Source organism: Camelus dromedarius, chromosome 14 (genome assembly GCF_036321535.1).
Source record: "Camelus dromedarius isolate mCamDro1 chromosome 14, mCamDro1.pat, whole genome shotgun sequence".
NCBI classification, from domain to species: Eukaryota; Metazoa; Chordata; class Mammalia; order Artiodactyla; family Camelidae; genus Camelus; species Camelus dromedarius.
Window position 1 is genome coordinate 67,454,206 of NC_087449.1, and position 20,895 is coordinate 67,475,100.

General features: G+C 59.7%; 1 protein-coding gene across 5 annotated transcripts in view; it reads left to right on the top strand.

Moving 5' to 3' along the window:
- NPHP4 (nephrocystin 4) overlaps window positions 1–18,078 on the top strand; it is a 103,481-nt gene extending 85,403 nt beyond the window's left edge. For 3 of the 5 annotated variants that reach the window (XM_064494131.1, XM_064494130.1, XM_064494132.1), the window contains exons 20-31: window positions 1,042–1,167; window positions 2,700–2,911; window positions 6,473–6,699; window positions 6,858–7,044; window positions 7,451–7,531; window positions 12,517–12,673; window positions 13,353–13,438; window positions 14,003–14,088; window positions 15,243–15,414; window positions 16,044–16,223; window positions 16,518–16,661; window positions 17,204–18,077. In XM_064494131.1, the coding sequence (XP_064350201.1) occupies window positions 1,042–1,167; window positions 2,700–2,911; window positions 6,473–6,699; window positions 6,858–7,044; window positions 7,451–7,531; window positions 12,517–12,673; window positions 13,353–13,438; window positions 14,003–14,088; window positions 15,243–15,414; window positions 16,044–16,223; window positions 16,518–16,661; window positions 17,204–17,344 (1,799 nt within the window). In that variant the 3' untranslated portion in view covers window positions 17,345–18,077. Of the gene's footprint in view, window positions 1–1,041; window positions 1,168–2,699; window positions 2,912–6,472; window positions 6,700–6,857; window positions 7,045–7,450; window positions 7,532–12,516; window positions 12,674–13,352; window positions 13,439–14,002; window positions 14,089–15,242; window positions 15,415–16,043; window positions 16,224–16,517; window positions 16,662–17,203 lie in introns of all 5 variants that reach the window. The other 2 variants (XM_064494133.1, XM_064494134.1) reach the window with 1 other exon arrangement.
- Window positions 18,079–20,895: the final 2,817 nt, after the last annotated feature.

The following is a 20,895-nucleotide window of genomic DNA, read 5'->3' on the forward strand; positions in this document are numbered from 1 at the left end:
GGGGGCCCCAGGCCTCCTGCCTGTGACTCAGGGAACCATTAGCTGCCGGATTAGGGTGGAGAGAGCTAGGGAAGGGGCCCCCCAGGACACTCTGGTGCCTCCTGTGATGTCTGCCTGTGACCGGCATGGCCGTGGGAAGGTTCACGAACAGTCGGTAAGCCGGCAAGTGTGAGAGTCTGTCTCGCCTAGAATTCCCTCCTGTTGGACTTCAGGGGCCGAGGCAGAACCTGAGATGTGAGAGCTTCCCCGTGGGAAGAGGGGTCGACACCAGCTTCCTCTCTTGGGGACCAGGTTCACAACCCCAGGATGATGAGCTGCTGTCGGGGGTCACAAGTAGGTCCCATGGAGACAGGAGGACTGTGTTTTGGCAAAAGGCTGGACAGCCCCAACCCCAGCCCCAGCGGCGGAGATGGAAGTTCCTGGGGAGAGTGCGGTGCCGCCCTGGGGGAGGGCACCTGCTGGTCCTCAGAGCGGAGGCGAGAGCAGGTGCTTGTTCTCAGGAAGCGGGGCCGGAGGGAGGGAGGAGGGTGGCAAGTGTCAGTGTGGGCGGGGAGCTCTGGGCCTGAGGGTGAGTGGGGGGTCAGCGAGGAGAAGCGGGTCTCACTGGGTGAGCGCAAGAGTGGAGCATCAAACCTTGTGAAACCCATGTTGAGGAGGCTGTTGGGACCAGCAGGAGAGGGGTGTGGTTCCAGATGGGGGCTGGCTCTGGAGTCCTGCCCCAGGCATAGGCCCGGGGACGCTTGTCTGGCCTGGGTGGGCGCAGGTGGCCCTCCCGCCCGAGCTGTGGGGCTGCTGCTGACTCGTGGTGGGAGGCAGACAGCTGCTGGGGGTAGAGAACGGGGACCTGGAGTGGGGAGAGCTGGAAGGAAAGCGGGTGTCTCCGCCGTCTCTCAGACGCAAAGCAGACTCAGCCCTGAGAGGGTCCGAGGGTGTGGATGGGCTGTTTGGAAGCCAGGGCTCTGCATCCGGGGCACTGACGCCTTTTGTCAGACTCTTTTCCGGTCTTAACGGCTCACGTGGGGGGGGGTGTCTGCACTCCAGGTCACTCGTGTGAGCAGAGAGTGAGAAGTCCCAGCTCACTGCCGCCGTCCAGGTCACGGGTCATCCCGAGCGACGGAGCCAGCGGCTTCCCGGGAGGCAGCCTCCTCACGTGCGGGGGCCCCAGACGTGAGTGGAGAGAGTGGGGGACCCTCGGGCCGGTGGTGGGCAGGGGGGTGGGGAGGAGCGAGGGGCGGAGGGCTGCGTGTGGCGGGGGGGCACACGCGGGAGCCCGCGCGGCGGGGCCCGCGCCCCCCTGGGCGGGCTGTCAGCATGCGGCTCGGTGCCCTGCAGGCCACGTCGCGTCACCGCGGTCGTCAAGCCCGGGGCTCGCCAGACGGGGCTCGCCAGACTGTGCTCTGCGGAAGCCGCCAGGGTTATTTTGTAGAGAACTACCGCCCTACGAGTGGCATTTGTTTTCGGGTCTCTGCTCACCTGCAGGGGAAGAGGAGAGGAAGGAAAGGTCGGGACAGACATGGACTGAGTTTTAAACGCTAACTCGAAACTCCCACGTTGGGACAAGGAGGAGCAAACTGTCAGGGAGCTTCGGGGAGGGAGCCCTGGGCTTGGCGGGAGTGTTTTCCTGGCCGCTTGAAGTGACCCACAGACCCGAGTGTAAAACACTTGCTGTTGGAATGAGGAGCGGAAGGTGCCCTTTAAGCAGCCTCCGGCAAACGCTGCAGGTCATCGTGTGTGAATCCAAATCTGCCACGATGGCCCTCAACTTTGTTGGCCTTGGACCTGTGCTCCAGGTGGGAATTCCAGAGCTGTGGGGGATCAGGGCCAGGAGGACTTTGGTTCCATCCTGGGGCCTCTGGGACCCCAGGAGTTCCCTGAAATTCTAGCCGAAGGTTTGTGGGTCCTCATACGTTCTCCCCGAGAGCGAGCCCCGTACACATTCAGATCCTCAGAGGGACTTGTGCTCTGTGGGTCAGGCAGGCTGCTAGTCTGTCCCAGACCAGCCTCCTCATTTTAACTTTGAGAAACCAAGGCAGGTGGCTTGGCGAGTTGTGTGGCTAAGGGTGGTGAACTGGGACTGGAACCTGGGTTTCCTGCTTTGGGGCCAGTGCCTCTTCTCCCCAGCCGGTCCCTCTGATGCAGGAAAACAGATGTGGGGCCTGAGTGTGGAGGTTGGGTATGAATGGCTATGCCCTGCCCCCCTTCCTGTCTCACCTCCGGCCACCATGGATGGAGAGTCGCTGGAGGACCGGGGCGTCCCCATCCTCCAGGAGCAGGCCTGAGAGTACTGATAAGACCCACAGCCCGGGGCCAGCAGGTCGGGGCCCCTCTGGGCAGTGCCGGGTTTGCTGTGAAGATTAAGAGCCTCTGGAGTCGTGGTCCTGGGTGAGGGTGTCGCGGGCTCTGGAGATCCCGAGAGCCTGACCTTTTCCCCCTAGAAGATCCCCTAGTAGGGTATTAATACGTTTGCGTCTAATGATCCAGGCACAATTCCTTTATGTGAGAGGCTGGTGAAGGAGAGACACCGTGGAGAGCGGGTTGTGCAGGTTCCACCGGTATCAGCATCTTAGAGTCTATGAAAAGGCTGAGGCTTTCTGAGCTTCCTCGCTGAGTGAAGTGGCTCAGGGAGGCTCGGAGCCATGGCTGCTCAAAGAGCGTGACGTCTGCCCTTTAATCTCTGGCCCTCTCTTTGCACCTTGCAGCAATGAAAAATGTGGCCCAGGCGCAGAAGCTGGCTGATGTGGACAGCGAGCTGGCCGCGATGCTCTTCACCCCGCCGCGGCAGGGGAGCCGGGGGCCCCAGGGCGCCGGCCGCGAGGGGGATGCCGTCCGCAGGCGCAAGCTGGAGCGCATGCGGGCCGTGCGCCTGCGGGAGTGCGGAGCCGAGCCGGGCCGCCGCAGGCCGGGCGCGCTGGTGAGGAGGGGTCCCCGGGGTCCCCATGCAGCAGGGGCCCTGGGGACACTGGGAGAGCAACCCCATTCTCTGTCCCTCTTTCTTGCGGGCTCCTGCCAAATCCTAGTTACAGAATAGAGGAGGGCCGGACTTCTCAGCCAGCCAGGGAAGTTTTCAAGCCAGAGTTACTGGGGAGCGTTGAATAAAAGCCGATTCCTGGGCTCCATTCTTATTGGCCTGGGGTGGGAGGGTCCTTGGAGCTGAGGCTGTTAAGACAGCTCTGCAGGGACTCTGAGGGTTCCCCGGGTTTGGGGAGCAGAGCCAGGAACTTCTGTATCACGGTGGTCAGAGTGCTCATTCCGACCTGAAAAATTCCCACTTTTGACTAAATACCTAAATAAGACTGTATCATATTTTGCAACTAAGAAATGGGGGGACAGAATGATTGTACGTTATGAGTTTATGGAATAAAGCAGTCACGGGCCGTAAGATCTCTGCCTTTACAGTAAGGCCGGCGGGTGTCTGAATGGACGACGTCCTTCTCAGGGGCCAAGCGGGTGCCCACGGCCCAGTGGACACAGGCAGCGGTCACGGTCACCGTGCACGGCCCTCCCTCGGTGCTCACGGAGGTGGGGAGGGGCTCCTGCCCTCAGGTGTGAGGTGTAGTGGGGGAGGCAGAAATAAGCCAACAAGCAAAAGACTGTTCTGTCCATTGGAGGGGAGGGAGCAGAACGCAGCGGGTGGGGACATGAGAGAGGCCGGATGAGCGGTCCTCAGCGGAGGAGGGCAGTCCGGCTGGCTGTGAGGAGGCCTCCAAGGGAGGCTGGGGGTGCTGGGCTTGGGGCAGGCCTCCTCCCGGCCACGGTGCCCCCATTGGCGCTCCCTCCTCTGCAGCCTCTGGGGCTCAGTCAGCCATCCCCTGGGGGCACCAGCGGTCCCTGCCTCCGAGTGGCCGGGCCGGGCACACGACAAGGCCCCAGTCCCACAGCTGCCAGCGTTGTTGTTACATAAATCGTTACGATTAATTTAGCTGGTTTCCTTTTATTTGGCATGTTTTGATAGAGAAATCAGCAGCTCAGAACCCTCATTTTGAATACAGCAGCGAATCTGGAAGTAATTGGATTTCTAAATACAAGAAAATTTTCCACTAAATTGTAATGATTTCTGGGGTTCATAGCCCTGGAGAATTTTGAGGTGAGAGTATCTTGATTTATCAAATGTGTGGTAGCTTCTATTCCTTCTAGAGCTTTCTCAGCCTTGGGATGGGAATTCTATGAAGTCAGCGTGTTCTTTGGAAGAAAGCTGACAGGAGCCATGACCTGGCCGGCCCTTCACACGCATGCCGAGTGCCCGGAACCATATGACGTCTCGGGCACTGGGGTCATGCATGGGGCACAGGGTGGGGGACAGAGAACCGCTTGGGGCACAGCTTTCTCTCCCTGACAGTTAGACTGCAGGGTGGCTGGGGGTCTTGGGGCGTCTTGGGAGAGGTGCTGTGCCTCGGGGCCGGAGCACAGAGTGTGGGGCCAGATGCCACCAGTTTAATCTCTGTCCAATGCCCAGGACAGTGGCTGGCCCTCGGGACTGCCATCGGTCAGCCTCAGCCACTGTGCGCGGGGGAAGCCCCAGGCTGTGGGGTGACTTTGGTCTGAGTGTCCTCTCTGGGGACCTAAGGCCCAGGAAGAATGGCTGGAGGTTGTCTCCTTGTGCTGAGGGCGTGAGGGGCTGCAAGGGACAGCCAGCCCAGCGCTCTCTGCTCTGTGCTGCACAGGGTCCCCAGGGCCCTTGGCCTGGATTCTGGCCCAGCCATTCCACATGTGAGCGGGCGACACTGGTTCCCAGTTGGTGACCACTCAGTCTGTTCCCACAGTAACTGGACAGTTCTGAGTAGTGCCAGCCACGGGCTCACTGGCTCAGGCGGTGTCACTAGGGCCTGGCCCGTCCTCTCCCCTTGTGCACCCCCTGCAGCGAATCCCACTCCAGACTCCCCTCGTCCGGGTCGTGCCAGGCAGCTGCGGGCGCCCCACGGGTGGCTCCTTTTCATCAGCCTTGCCTCCCGCCAAGGGCAGTGCGGGCACCTGGTGCCCGGGGCCGCGCTGTTCTGCCCATCGCTTTTTCTCGGCAGGCCTCCGGTAAACGGGGAGTGGCCGTCGCTGTGGCCTGCCTGGCGGTCAGTCCGACGGGCCGGTCTCATGTCCCTCTTCCTGTGGCCTCTCCCTTAGAGCGCTCGTCCTGGGGCTCTCACTGGTGGGCAGTGCAGATGGTGCCCCTCAACTCAGAAGTGGGTCAGAACAATGTCTCAATTCAAGGTTGAGAAGCCACCCTGCTCGTCTCTCACCCTGGATCACGGCTGGCCGTGGCGCCCAGCACGGCCGGTCACAGGCTCCGTTCCACTGAGCGTCCCTCATTGTAAAATGCTGTGTGGGGAGGCCTCATGTGAACACACCGCACCCCCATTTTCAGATCCCCAGGGAGAAACGAAAGGCCAGCTGTGGTCCCCTTCCTGGGGAAAGGCCAAAGTTATGGAAAAGTCAATACCGAAAGTAATTTAAGTCAGAAATCAAAATTGTTTTTTACTGAAGTCTAGTCAGTTTACAGCGTTGTGTCAATTTCTGGTGCCCAGCATCATGTTTCAGTCCTGCGTGTACAATCGTGTGTTTGTTCCCATGTTCTTTTTCATTGTAAGTTACTACAAGATTTTGAATCAGTTCCCTGTGCTGGACAGTAGGACCTTGCTGTTGATTTATTTTATATATAGTAGTTAGTATCTGCAAATCTCGAACTCCCCAGAAATCAACTTGGCCCCCACCTTCTGAGTTAAAGCCCGAAGGCATTCAGATGTCGAGGCCTCCTTGGCGTTCGGGCGCCCTCAGTGCCGGGCCCGGCGGCCTCCCCCGTGTGTGGGCGGCCCCTTCGAGGCCTTGGGCTTGCGAAGCGGCCTCTGATGGGCATCACTGCTCAACACCAGGCAGCCGAGGAAACTAGGCCCACCTGCAGCCTCTAGACCCCCCGGGGAAGCCAGGCCCGCGTCAGCACGGGGCGTCTGAAGAACGGGGTGGATGAGGGACCCACGCTGAGCCCTGCCGAGGCAGCGCGCCTGAGGTCTGGACCCTGACCCACCTGGAGGGCAGTCAGGGCCGGACACAGCCCCTCCCAGGGCCTCTGCTCGCAGACGGGACTCCCACCACACAGGGGCCTGGCTGGTCAGCGAGTCACCTGTCTTCAGTTTGAGGCTGTTCTTTCCTCTTTTTTTTTTGGCCAGCCTCTGCTTTTAATTTCCCGCTGTTCCCAGGTTGGTGGTGGTTGTCTCTGGGGGGCATGCAGGGCAGGACCACTCCCCCTGCCATGGGTAGACCACTTGTGGGCAGAGAGAAGCCAGGAGTGCTGTAGACAGGCTGCCCGGTCCTCTGCCCCCTGGAGCTGGAGGCCGGCCGGTCCCACCCAACCCCTGTGTTGAGGAAGCGGGTGGTGGTGATTCCAGGAGAAATCTGGTGTTTGGGGCGGGGGTGCTGGTGGCTAGAAGAGAGCCCTGAGAAGCAGAGCGCCCCAGCCCTGTGACCCACCTCGGCCCCGTGTCCGCAGGCTCAGCAGAGCGTCCGCGCCCAGCACGCTCGAGACCTACAGGTCATCGCCGCCTACCGGGAGCGCACGAAGGCCGAGAGCATCGCCAGCGCGCTGAGCCAGGCCATCACCACACGGCACACCCTCCACGCCTCACTGGGCACTGCCGAGTTCTTCGAGTTTGTGCTCCGGAACCCCCACAACACGCAGCACACTGTGACCATCGAGATAGACAACCCTGAGCTCAGGTGGAAGGGTGACACCCGCTCTCCCCTCCCCCTGGGCCCCCAGCCCCGACCCTGAGCTCTGCCTGAAAGCTAAGCTGGCTTCACCCTTGCGGTTCTGGGGGCCAGCTCTGAGTGGGTGGGGGCGTCTCCCGTGGGGCCGACTGTCTCCCTCCCTCCAGCCTCATCCTGGACAGTCGGGAGTGGAGCTACTTCAAAGATGCAGCCGACCTGCACACGCCGTTGGAGGAAGACATGTTCCACCTGCAGGGCAGCCTCGCGCCCCAGCTCTTCCTGCGCCCCGGGGAGACCGCTCACATCCCCTTCAAGTACCAGACCTTCTCCGCGGGGCCGTCGGCCTCAGCACAGGTGGGGGAGCCAGTCTTCCAGTGCCCGGGGGCTCGTCAGGCCCCTGGGCGCCCTTTTGCCCTTTTGAGGCCGGTTCTGCAGGGTAATGCTCTTCACTTAGACGGGCGTGAGGGGCTCAAAGGCTTCCGTGCAGGCTCTTTGGATGCACTTTCGGGACAAGAAGGCGTCAGGATGGTGGTGACGGTGTCATCCTCTGGCTTCAGGCAGAGCTGTGTCACCTGGTCCGGTCCTCCCCCCACGGCTGACAGCAGCCTCTGCTGCCTCTCTGGGGTGGGGGGTGCTGGTTAGTAACACAGCTGCCCGGAGGGTCACCGTGAGACACGGGGGCCCACGCAGAAGGAAGTACCTGTCACCCTGAGACTCCATCTCATGGCTCTGACCCCCGGTGCTAACTGGTTTCTCACAGGCCTCTGCTGAGCTGAGATCTGAGGACACGGATGCCAGGCCGCCTCGGGAGTCCAGCATGATGGCCACCAGGCACGCCAAGGTAGGGAGCAGAAGACAGCAGACCCCCATCCGGGGATTCCGAGGTCCTCCAGTGCCACCCAGTGACGTGTGTCACGAGTCCCGTGGGGCTTGGCGCCACTGCCCTTCCCTGCATCTCCTGGAGGGAGGGGGCCTGGGCGGGGTCAGGGTGGGCAGGGCCCTTGGATGTGGACTTGACACGTCCTAGCAGGGCGGTGACAGCTTCAGCCAGACGCTGGTACAGCCTCCGGTGGTGGGGGGGGATGTCTAGCATGGAAACGTCCGCCGGCAACGTGCTGTCCTGCAGCCCTTGGGCACTGCGGGTGGGAGGCCAGGCCCCGGTGCCGGCTGCAGCTGGCACAGCGTGCGGCCACCGTGCTCAGTGAGACTGGCCTGTCCAACCCCGCGCCATGGCCTTCCCGTGCCGGGCAGCATCCGTGTGGTGTGCGGGGGTGTTGCTTCCGGGAAACAGAACTTCGTCCCCACTGCCACCCCAGGGGGTGGCATGTTCACAAGACACCCTTACCCGTCGCTTCCTGCCTGTAGGGTGTCCTTCGGGGAGCTTGGGACACTCGTTTTAGAGGAATTTCTTCTTCTTTTTATTTTTTTGGTAGACAAATACCTTTTGTAGTAGGTTGAAAGTAAAAACAACAGCTCTTCTGCCCCACTTCCTGCCCTGAGAACAGGTTTCCAGTCCCCCCCGACTGAGGAGGTGGCTCCCAGCTGCAGCCCCGCCTTCCCGGGCCTCCCTGGGGTGGCTCCGTCACTGGGGAGTGTTCTCTGTGTTTTAGTTAAACGTGGAGCCATGGCTTTGCCTTTGTCTAAGGAATATGTCCGCTCTTTATTTAGGGCTGTCGGTTCAATCTGAGAGGTGAACACATTTTTTCTCACATAAATTTGAGTTTTGAAACAAGTCCCAGATACCTTGGCGAGTTTATTCGTAATGACTTCTGCATGTATCTAACGGCTCAGGGCTTCTCCAGCCCTGGCTACGCGGCATCGTCACTGCCCCCGGATTACCAACAAGTCCTCAGGGGCCTCGACGTCCAGTCTGTGCTTACTCCCCTCTTTGCAGCTGGTCTGTGAGGCCGGGGCCTGCTGCCCTCGGTACGCTGTCCCTGGAGTCGCTGGGCGCGGACCGACCGTCCTGGGCCGACCGCTGCGTCACCCACGGAGGCCACGGTGGCTGGCTGTTCACGGTGGCATGAGGTGTCCACCTGAGGGCCCATGGCCCAGGCCCGTGACTCCGTCAGGGTGGAGAGTGGTGCAAGTCTCTTGCCTCATCCTCTTGTGCTTATTGGCTGTGACTCTTCTGTAAACAAGAACTTGCCCCCATCAGCAGTTTGGTTACCGTGAAATATGCTTTATACCGGAAAGGCAGGGTAAATTCTTTCCTTTTATTTATCAATTTTTAAAATAATGAATTATGCCCTAGCAACCTCCGAAGGTGGTCAGCTTTGTAGAGGCTCGTCTGAACTTGTGGCTCTGTGTCCGCTGCGTGCCGGGCGCCAGGACTGTCCCCCCTTTAGGTTTGCACCTGTGCCTTTTTTTTTTTTAAACCTTTTTATTTTGAAATAATCTCAACTTAGAGAAAGTTAAAAGAATAACACAAGGAATTTCCTTGTATCATTTACCCCGATTTCCCAGTTGTTGACATTTGACGTCTGCCTTGTCATTTGGTGTCTGTATTTGTCCATGTTTTTTACTGAACAATTTGAGAATAAGCAATCAACAAAACGCCCCGTTGTGCCATGAGACTTAGAGCTTATGTGTCCTGCAGATAAGGAGACTCAGCTCCAAAACCACAGCAGGACCAGGAGAGTCAGGAAGCCTACACTGATGCAGGCCCGTCACAGACCCTCCTTAGATTTTACCAAATATCCCAGCCCCGGACCCCTTGCTCACCCAGGGTCACTCAGTGTTGAGGTCACTTTGCTGGTCCCGCCCCAGCTTTCCTAGCCTTTCGCGGCCCCGGGACTCTTGCACTGTATAGGCTGCTTATCTGCTGACTGGCTCCCGGTCTGGGTTTGTCTGGTGTTTGCCCAGAAGCAGGTTCAGGTTGTACGTCCAGGGCAGGACGAGCCGGGCGTTTTGCTGCGTTCTTCTCAGAGCCTCTTACTGGGAGGGACCCGATGTTGATTTCTTCTGTTACCAATTATGTTAATTTGACCCTCTTATTTGGTTAAGTTGGTGTCTGCTGAGCGGCTGCTTCAGGGTAAAATTAATTAAGAAGTATTTTGTAGCTGCTAATTAGAAAGTAAGGGGTAAGTACTTTGTCGGGAGATGCTCAGACGATGTGAAGATCCTGCTCCTCATCTTAATTCTGCTGCTGGTCCCAGATGGGCTGCGAGTGCACGGCGGGGGCTGCCGGTGCTCTCAGACTTCATCACCCCCCATGTTCTCAGTAAGGCAGCGCTTGCCTCCGTCCAGTCATTCATGCAGTTTACTTTTTACCATCATGGACCGAGAATTTCCGTTTTATTCTGTGGGTTGTACTTTGTTACTGTCTTTATTCGTTTCGCTGCTCACACTGTCCCTGACCCACCTGTGGCTTCTGCTCCACGCTGGCCCCTGTGACCTTTCGACGTCCTGCCATTCCGTGAGCACTTCCCTGGTGCTGACACACATGGTGTTCCAGAGTCATCCCGTGCCCTCCCTGCTCCATTTCTGGAATCAGCCATATATCTGAGGTTTCTCTCCATGGAGACTGCTGTTTAGAAACTCAGGTCTGGTGCTGGGGGTGCTCATTACCACTGGGGTGTCCTTGCTGCTGGTCCTTCTTCGAGGGGATCCACAAACAGATGCACACAGATTTCTGAATCCTCCTGTGTGTTGAAGACTCTGAATTCACACGGACGCCCCCAAACAACAGGCAGCGCCAGGTTTACTCTGCTCGCCTTTCCCCCCGTGTTTGTAATTCCTGAGTCTGTGCCCGCGAGGCCTGGCTCCCACTGTCTTCAGTATTTTTACTTACTTGCTCGGTTCCCTGGTGCATAACCAGCCCACTGACCACACTGGGCAGCTCCCTTTGGCCCTGGGGAGTTATGTCACCAACTTGAAATACAGCTGGATTTGTTCATTTCAGTTTGTTTTCAATATATAGACATCGTTAAAATTTTCATTTACTTTTTCCGTTAACTGAAAATATTTCCAGGAGTCCAAAATCAAGCTATGAAATGAAATATTTCGGAAAGCTCCTTCCGTGCCTGCCCCCCTAATCCTTACCCCCCGCCATCCTTACCCCGCACATCCTGCCCGCCGCGTGCATGTGCGCGTGAGCGGGGCGTGACCGCAGGTCCTGAGCGTGTGCAGGTGGCCTGTCCTCGTTCACTCTCAGGCCAGGGCCCTCCACGTGTGGCGTCCGCTGCTTACCCAGCCAGTGCCCTGTCGATGGACTTCGGAGGCGTTTCTAGCCTTCTGCTGGCACAGATAGTGCCGCGGTGCGTAGCCTCACACACATAACGTTTTGCTGAGTCCCTCTCCGAAGGGGCTGGCCCACTTGGCACTATTGAACCACCTTAAAGCTCCTCCTGACCTGCACAAATGTTGTCGGCCCTTTGAGAACTTCTTAGCGTCGTAAATGCTGCAGAGAACAGAGACATTCTGGCCGTGTTTCCCAATTTTGTTTGCAAGTTCTCCAAAGGCAGGCTTGCTGCGTCAGCTGTTTCTGTGGGTGTCGCTCCTGTGCTGGTCTAAGTTCTAGAAAAAGGTTCAGCCCGGTGGGCTTTCCCAGATCACAGGTTCTGTGGGTCTTGGGGCGTAGGGCTTTCCCAGGTGGTCACACCTCGACGCCACTCAATTTCCTGGACCCCTGGCCACTTGGATGGGGGGCTGGCCCCCTGGTCTTGTGTCTGGACCTTGTGGGGCTCTGGGACCCAGCAGGGAGCAGGCAGCCACGTCGCAGCCCCTGCGGCTTCCACTCTGGGGAGGGGGCTGAACGTGCCAAACACAGAAGGGTGAAGAGGACGGGGGGGGGTGTCTCAGGAGCGCAGACGGTCTGTGAGACTTCTTCCTTGAACTTGGTGATGGATTTTAATCAGGTGCACTGTAGAGGGAAAATGTTGCGTTTTGTAACTGCGGTGGGCGGGGTGCAGCTGGTGCGGCCCCCTCGACTGCTTCCTCCGCACCCGCTGAGTAGCCCCTTGGGTTAGAGCTTCGGAGACTGAAATCACACAGCTGTTTAAGAGAACTCATTATGAAGCGTTGCTAACTAGACATAAGTCGTTAACCAGGTCAGTGGAAGAGTAAAATCAGAGCCCTGAGGGTTTCAAGGAGGTGGAGATGTGGGGATCAGCTGCCTGCCACCCCTAGTGCTGGGGACGGAAGGATGAAGCTGGAAATAAGACTTAGGTGCTCGGTGAGGGGGCGGGGGTGGGGGAGCTGAGCCGCGATGGGTCTGCGGTGGCTGGGACTGCGGTGATGAAAATGAACTGGATCTCTGTCCTGCTGCTGGATGTGGAGGCAGGAGGGCCCCCCTTCACCCCCGAGCCTGGATGCCCCCAGGGTCAGAGCTCCAGGAGCGGCTGCCGGAGCAGGAACATGGTGGGCAGGGTCCCAGCCTGAGAGGGGCAGGCGGGGCGGGCAGGGGCCGGTCCCTGCTCTGTGACGGGCACGACAGCTGAATAAACTGTTGGTCGCTGTAGAACTGCAGTCCCAGTGTGGCAGTGAATTTTGACAGGTGTCAGGGTGCAGGTGCCGGGGATGCGGGTGGGGTCGCGGGGCTTCCCTCCCAGCGGATGTGAGGCCCGGTGAGCGCACGCGAGGTGTGGAGACGCGTGCGGGACAGCAGCTTTCAGGCGATGCTCCAAACCAACGGTGTTGCGTGGAGACCCAGAGCAGGGGCAGCGGCGAGAGAAACGGGGGTCACTGACCTCGCCTGTGCCTCCCACCTCATGGGGGTGGGCGGACCCTGCGGAGACCCCCGCCCCTGCCCATCGAGGGAGGTGCGGTGCACGCAGCTGCCCGTGAGCAGGGGCGGGTCCTGAGGCCGCGCCGCTCTCCCCGCAGGTCTGGTTCCGCGTGAGCAGCGGCAAGCCCATCGCCGTGCTCTGCCTGACGGTGGAGCCCCGGCCGCATGTGGTGGACCAGGCCTTCCGCTTCTACCACCCGGAGCTCACCTTCCTGAAGAAGGCCATTCGCCTGCCGCCCTGGCGCGTGCTTCCAGGCAGGTCCCGCCCACCCCTGCGGCTGGTGGCTGGCAGCTTCGACAGGTGGAGAAGGCTTCTCCCTGAGGGTGACAAGTGGCATCCTTACATTGTCCGTGGTGCTTTTACTCCAGCAGCACGGGGCCCGGCTGTAAATTCTGCCTCTGCCCTGATTGTCCGACGTGGTGACCTTCTTCCCTCCTCTGGGATGACAGGGTGCCCTTGGCTGGCTGATTCCCTCCTGCCGAAATCCACAGCCCTGGGAAGAGGGGTGCCCAGGCTCGGGTGTCGGGCTGCGCCGCCCCCAGTCCTGGCCTGGAGAGCTCGCCGGGCTCCCCTGCGCCTGCTGACTCACTTATTTTCTACCTGATGCCCTTTAGTTTTGTTTATTCCTTAAAGTAAGTGCTGGGGATTGAACCCAGGACCTCGTGCATGCTAAGCACGTGCTCTACCACTGAGCTATTACCCACCACCCCCATCTGAGGCCCCTGTTACCTTGCTCCAGAGTACTTCGGTTTCCTTTTGGTCACTCCCTTTGGCTGAGTCCCTGAGGCGGTGGCTTGGAATGGACCAGCCAGGGTCCGTGCAGGCGTGGACTAGGGTCCGGCAGCAGTGTCTGTCCCCAGCAGGACTTCCTGAGCACCTGTTGTGGCCCGGGCTGTCAGGAAGAGGCATTTGTTCTGATGTTCCCTGCTGCAGGTGCTCCCGTAGGAATGCCTGGGGAGGAGCCCCCAGTCCACGTCCGATGTAGTGACCCGAACGTCATTTGTGAGACCCAGAACGTGGTAAGTTCTGTCGCCCTGACCCGGGAAAATCCTTCCCCGCCAAGCCCCACCCGCTGCCTGCACCCCTGGCCTCCGGCAGTCTCTGCAGCTTAGGCTTTTGGTTAAGCGGTTTCTTTCTAAGATGCTCAAGGGCTGTTTGACGTCCCCCTGAGAGCTTTATGAATGAGTTTTCATTTTTTTCTGCTAGCAGATCAGTTCCTTGATTATCTGAATTTAAATTAAAAAAAGGCATGAAGCAAACTGAATAAAGTGAGTGGTAATTAAGGCACTTATTAATTGCCATTGTGTGAGGATAACGACCATAATTATATTATGACTGGTTGGGAAACTGGATAAAATCTCCTGCAGAATATAATTATTGAACTCAATATGAGATCAAGAAGTTAATGATTTTCTCCTTTGCAGTGAAAAGAAATAGTGAATTCTGACTAGTATAGAAAATTAAAAACATGTTGCGGGGTGGGGTCCTGGTTCACACCTGCATTTGCATCATGTGGACTTGGGGGGCCGGGGTCAGAGCTGAGAGGCAGCCGCGTTCCTGTGATGCACCCCGCTGTCTGGCAGGGCCCCGGGGAGCCTCGGGACGTGTTCCTGAAGGTGGCCAGTGGTCCCAGCCCAGAGATCAAAGACTTCTTTGTCACCATTTACACGTAAGTACGGGGACCCTGCGGTCTGGAGGGGTGGGGAGAAGGTGAGGAGGCAGGCTGGGGACCGCTGGTGGCACTGAAAGTGCACCAGTCACGTTTCTAAACTCGTGATGGGAGGCCTTGGGCGTTCGGCCAGGTGAGGTGAGATTCGGGGACTGCAGGGGCCTTGTGAGGGCGCCCTCTGCTCACCACGGCACCACCAGCCAGGAGAGACACTCCAGGCCGCTTCTGCCCTGAAACTGTGCAGGACGGCTCGGTAGCCCCTTGTCACACGCAGCGGGCTCCTCACCGAGGGGAGGGAGTCTGTGCAGCGATCCTGCCCAGGCCCCCCGGGCTCCTCACCGAGGGGAGGGAGTCTGTGCAGCGATCCTGCCCAGGCCCCCCGGGCTCCTCACCGAGGGGAGGGAGTCTGTGCAGTGGTCCTGCCCAGGCCCCCGGGCTCCTCACCGAGGGGAGGGATTCTGTGCAGCGGTCCTGCCCAGGCCCCCGGGACGGAGGAAAGGCAGCTTGATTTCCTTTGCAGCTCGAGGACTGACTGACTCCCTCCCCAGGGGAAATGGCCCCAGTTCCTTTCCCTTTCCCTGTTAAGTCCTGTCTCCCAGCCCTTGGACCTTTTAAAACCAGTGCAGGCCGAAGGGTTTCCTGCAGCCCCTCTGAGAACGGGGTCGGGTGGGGGAGGGCCATCTGCCTTGTGTGCCGATCTTGGCTGGGAGGCCAGGCCCAGCCTCTGCGTGCTCTGTGGTCGCTGCAGAGTGGAGTCCTCATGACGCCTGGGGGGCAAGCACTCCTGAATCCCATTTTATAGCAAAGAGTCGGCATCCTTCAGCACCAAGCTCAGGGCCGCGTGACCTCCCAGCCTGTGTTCTGGTCCACGCTGTGTGGCCCGCGGGCATGGTTTGGGATGAAGCTGGCCCAGGTGTGCACCTGCAGAAGCCCGAGTTGTCATTCATTCGGGGTCTGTGTGCGGGGTCAAAGCCACGCTGAGGCTGCAGCCCCACCTGCAAGCCTCCGCTCGGAGGGAAGGTGGCTGCGGGAGGGACAGCAGCTGGCCCCCCAGTGCCTGCCCTCCGGGCAGCCTTCCCAGCCTCGTCCTGCCTCCTCTCACGCGGTGGGTGCACTCTCCTCGCCATGCCGTGAATGGCTTCTGTCCCGCGCAGGGACCGCTGGCTGGCGACGCCCGTCCAGACCTGGCAGGTGCATCTCCACTCCCTGCAGCGCGTGGACGTCTCCTGTGTCACAGGCCAGCGGACCCGCCTGTCCCTTGTCCTCCGGGGGACGCAGACGGTTAGGAAAGTGAAAGCTTTCAGCTCACACCCCCAGGAGCTGACGGTATGGCTTCCGGGGGCTGCTGGATCTCGTGGGTGTTCCTGGACCCCCCCATCCCCGCCCACCCGGGGAGAGGGTGGGGGGGGGCCGCGGCCCCGCGGTTGGTCCTGAAGGCTTCGGCGGTCTTCATTCCAGTCGCCTTCAGTAGATGTCCCGTCGTGGGATGAGTGCCAGCTGCCCCAGAGGCCAGTGTTCAGAATTGCTGGCAGGTGCACATTAGTAGTGAGTCTGGAATTGGTGCAGCCGCAGTCACACGTGTGGATAATGAGGGCAGCGTGGACGCCCCGCCGGCAGGCCGGGGTTTAGAGCCGGGCTGGTTAAACTCCGTCTCTGCTGAGGCAGCTCCGGCATGCAGGGGTGGTCGCCACCTGGGAGGGGACTTGCCCCCCACAGGTGCTGCACAGATGGTGACCCGCTGTGGCGCTGGTGCTGGTGCTGGTGCCGGCAGCAGGTCGGGTCTGGCCTCAGATTGGGCCTCTCTGCTTCTGACCTCCCGGAGGTCCCTGCCCCCAGTGCAGGCGGTCACCCCTGAACAGCCAGCTCCCCTGGGATCCTCTCAGCCCCCTGGGGGTCTGCACAACTCGAGGGGCTGCCTCCTGACTTGCTTCTCTGCTGTTCTGTTTCTCCTGAAGACGGACCCCAAAGGTGTCTTTGTGCTGCCCCCTCGCGGGGTGCTGGACCTGCACGTGAGCCTGAGGCCCCACCGGGCGGGCAGCCGCTTCGTCCACCTCAACCTGGTCGACGTGGACTTCCACCAGCTGGTGGCCTCCTGGCTCGTGTGCCTCTCCTGCCGCCCGCCCCTCATCTCCAAGGTCTGACGTGAGAAGTGCGTGAGCCCCATGGTGGGGGTGGCATGTCCCCCGATTGTCCCCTGGCCGCGGGACCCAGGCCTGCCCCGACCCAGCAGGGTATCTTCCTCCTGGCCTCTGGCTGGAGGTGGGGGTGCTGCTCCTGTCCTGTGTTCCCCCTCGGCCAGGAGCCTGGGGGGCTTGTCTGTTGTATCTACGGAGACCCCCAGCGTCTGGGGCCCCGCGCACAGAGTGAGCTCAGGAGGTGGCTGGGGAGGGAGCCCAGGGCCAACTCCTGCCCCACCTCACCCCCCACAGGCCTTTGAGATCACGCTGGCGGCTGGGGAAGGGAAGGGCGCCAGCAAGCGCATCACCTACACCAACCCCTACCCCTTCCGGAGGACCTACCGCCTGCACAGTGACCACCCGGACCTGCTGCAGTTCAAGGAGGACGCTTTCCAGGTGCGGGGGCCATGCGTGGGTGGGGGGCCCGGGCGCCACTTCTCCCAGGACCTTGTCATGGGGGCCGCCAGTCAGCACGTGTTCAGGGGTGCTGCGCCACCAGTGGGTGTCACCAAGTCCTTGGGGGAGATAAGCCTGGGCTCCGTGAGGGGTGCTGGCAGCAGCCGGGGACTCGCCCTGCTGAACTGCTCTGCCTGGGCTCCGATCCCTCTCCTCGGCCCTGCTGGGGGCTGACCTTCCCCGCGCCTTCACAACAGGGTTACCCAGACTGTCTGGAAATGAGGCTTTACCTGCCGGGCCTGTTTCAGGGGGAGCAGGTCAGCCTGTCCGTCAGCGGAGGGTGTTTGGCAAAATGACCCCGGAGGTGCGGGGAGAGAGGTCATGTCCGGGCTTTCTCAGCAACACTGGGAAGCTTAGCTCAGAACGTGTGTGCGTGTGTGCATGTGCCGGGAGCCTGCCAGCCCGGGGAGGCTGTCTGTCCGCGTGGAAGTTGCTGACAAGCTGGCAGGGGTGGATGCCAGGATCACGATGCTTCTCTCCAGGTTGGGGGAGGTGAGACCTACACCATCGGCCTGCGGTTTGCGCCTAGTCAGAGAGCCAGGGAGGAGGAGATCCTGATTTACATCAACGACCACGAAGACAAAAACGAGGAAACGTTCTGCGTGAAGGTCACCTACCAGTGACGGAGCTGCCGGGGCCAGCATGGCCCCACGCAGCCGCCCAGGGACTGGCTCCTGCCTGGGAACTCGGTGCCCGGGTGCTCCCCTCACATGACCCGCCCGGTGGCCCAGGAACTTGGAGGGAGGACGGCCCTCCCGCTGGGTGGTGAGGCCCAGCTCCAGTCAGGATGCTGCGGGTACCCGCTGTCTCTGCCTGATGATCTGCGTTCAGCAAGATGCATTTCGTGCATCATTTTAAGTGATAAAATTATGGGTTTTTTTTTACTGCGTTTTATACAAACTATATTATTTGCTATGTAATATTTTATACTGGGGTTATTTCATATATTTTAAAGTTGTATGAAACACTAAACTTTTCCACGTTTTCCCTTTCGGCAACTTTCTTGAGTGTTTTCTGCTGTTGTCACCAATCTCAGAGGTTTTCTGTCTGTAGCACAAGCTTGGTTTTCCCTGGAGGACGACGTGGCTGAGGGACAGTTGGGTGGCCCGTGGCTTGTTGGCTTCTGGGAGAATCTGCCGGGTCCTGACCTGGGGGGAGGGCACCTCTGACCTCTGCTTCTGTCACACCTTCTCTGCTTCTGGTCCCCCTGCCTCCCTGTAAGGCCCTTATGACGATGTTGGGGCCCCAGGAAGATTCAGGGTAACAGTTCCGTCTCAAGACTCAATCTCCTTTACCGTGTGAGGTCACAGTCCCAGCGTCCAGGGATTTGGTCAGGCGGGGCTGGGGCAGGGAGGAGGGTGCACTATTCTGCCTGCCACCATCCCACTGGCCAGAACCTAGTCACGTGGCCACTCCTCGCTCCAAGGGGTCTTGGAAATGCTTGCTTTCTTTTGGGTGGTCGTGCGTCCAGGTGACTTTGGGGGATGGTATTACCATCGGGATGAGGGCAGGTTTTGGGGGCAGCCAGCAGCCTTCATCGTGGTGCCGCTGGTGGAGATGGTGAGGGTGGGTGGAGTGGAAGCATCCTGGAAGATGGAACTGACAGAGTAGGTGACCGATCATAACCAGGGAACAGAGCGTCACGACGTCTTGCAACCAGACTTGACTTTTAGTCTGCTGGAAGGACAGATGAGAAGGAAGCAGGGGAGCCTGAGCTCTGGCAACTGTGCTGGGCTGCCCCAGCTCTGGTGGGGAGAAGGCCACAGAGCCAAGCGAACACACAGATGGGAAACCCGACTCCCATGGAAGGAAGCCTGTTGGGGTGTGTTCTTTTGCCAGGTGAACCCAGGGGGGCTCCTGCGATTAGGAGCAACACCCAGGAAATGACCTGGCAGGCTCTTTGGAGAGACAGTCATCTAGGCGGCCCAGGATCAGATTGTAGGTAGGAGTGGGACCTCGGCTACCCCCAAGGAGCCGGACGTAGATCCCAGCCCTATCAGCAGGGTGAGGGACGGTACCCGGACTGGAAAAGAGCTGGCTCACGACACCCTGGGGAGGGGCCCCTGCAGCCCTGCCTCACCCCCGCTCACTGCTCACAGGTCTGCCCCGCCTGCACTAGGTGTGCGTCTGGAATGAGCATCGTGGAGGTTGGATTCCGGGGGTAAGAACTGCTTCAGGCATGTTTACGAGTCTCTACAACATGATAACCCACCAAAGTTCATCCTCTTCTGTTGTTCTGTTGCAGAAAAGTGTGTTACAGCTCAGTGTTACAGCTCAGTTGTGACAGCAACCTGGATCCGGGCGAGAGACCAAGCAGCACTCAGGGTTGGAGAACTCAGGTTTATTACGCCAGCGGGCCCAGAAGAGTTAACACTCCAAACTCTGGACCCCGTCTGTAGGTTTACACAGGCTTTTATGGGCTGCCAGTCTAGACTTTGTAACATTTTGCAACAACATATGCAAATAGGGTATAACAAAGATGACTAATTACGAACAAGCTTTGTAGACATGGACCAATCAAGAGTGAGGGAAATGGACCAATCAGGAGTGATCAAAATGGACCAATCAGGAGTGAGCTCCATGTAAATGAAGCACTACAAACAGGCCAATCAGGAGTTAGCTCAGGACCAATAGAATCTTAGGGATAAGTTCCACTTTCCTAAAGTAAGCCGTTTCAGTTTAAAAAGCGAAATAATGCTTCAGGGCCTGGGAACCAAGTGGTGCTGGCAGGGAGGTAGTGGCCCTGCCGGGGGGTCCTGCCGTCTTTTTCATGGGGCTTCCCACCTCAGTTCGGATGCCTCGTGCTGTAAAGGGTGGCCTCTGAGTTCTGCACGCACACAGCGAGAGCTCAGCGTGTCCGTGCCTTGAGCCAGTCCAGGCACCAGCACGGCCGCCGACCTGGCCCCGCGTGGAGCGTGCTTTAGCAAGGAAGGCGGTTCTGGAGCCCAGCTACTTGCTGTCCTGGCTGCCGCTGGGTGGGAGGAGGAGGAGGGGGATGTGGGGAGGGGGTGCCCGATGCGGGGGTGTCATGGGATCCTTTCACCTTCATCTTCCATTTTCAGATGCTTCCAAGAGCTGGAAAATCAAGGGGTAGATCCATCAGGAGCTCATGTTGTCCACATGCAGGAGCTTCCTCACCCATCTAGTCTATAAACCAGGCTGGGGTGGGGGCCGTTCAGGACCTTCTGCTCCGGGTGCCCAGCTGAAGCAGGCCAGGCTGTCCAGACGGGACTCAGGCCACTGTCCCTGGCAAGCTGTGTCGAGGGACGGGCAGCAGCCCTGCCCTGGCTGGAGGTGGGGTGGAGGCGCCCCTCCTGGGTGTGCCTGGCTGGCCCGTGGGAGCAGGGGGAGGTGGGGCACACAAGGGAGCAGCATCCGCTGAGACGCTCGTTCACGGGCCTCACGCCCGCATTAGTTCCTCCACCCATCCCTCCGACCTGGACCGTGCGCCCTCCTCCGTGCAGGAGGCGGGGACGTCGTGAAGCTGAGACAGACACCGTCCCTGCCCCAGGTCAGGAGGTGACCTCCGAGAGGGGCTCTGGCGATAAAAAGTAGGAACAGCCTAACAGGTCAGGCGGTGACAAAGTCTGTAAGAGGAAGAGCAGGAGACGGGCGTGGAGGAGGGTGCATTTTAGCAAGGAGGCGGGGGTCCCTGCCAAGGTGACTGAGCAGAGACTGGGTGAGAGGGAACAGTCAGGAATGGGGGTCAGGTCAGGGCTTGGGGCCTCGGGGACCACGGGCTGATTCTCGGGTGATGTGGGGGTGATGGGGCTGGGGTGGACAGGCGCCCAGCCTCAGGACCAGGACTGGGGGCCGAACTGGTGACCCGCCTTTCCCCTGTGACTACGGCCTTGGTGCTGCAGGGGCTGGTGAACCTGGGCCCAGTAGGGTGGGGCGGGAGTGCCGGGGGTTCCGTGCCTTTTTAAGTCAGAAGCAGGGATCTCCACCTAGACGATCTTCGTTTGCCCCTCCCTCCTGTCCCCGCCTCCAAGGCCCCTACCCCAGGGAACTGTGGCCTTCCCGTCACTCTGGGACACACAGCCCTCTCTTGGGCACAGGCAAGGATTTGAAGCCCCTCCAGAGGGTGAGAATCGGGTGCAAGCTGGGGGCTTGTGTTTGTCAAAACTGTATGCTATTCTGAGCATTTTCTTCTTTTTCCCCCTCCCTTTTTTTT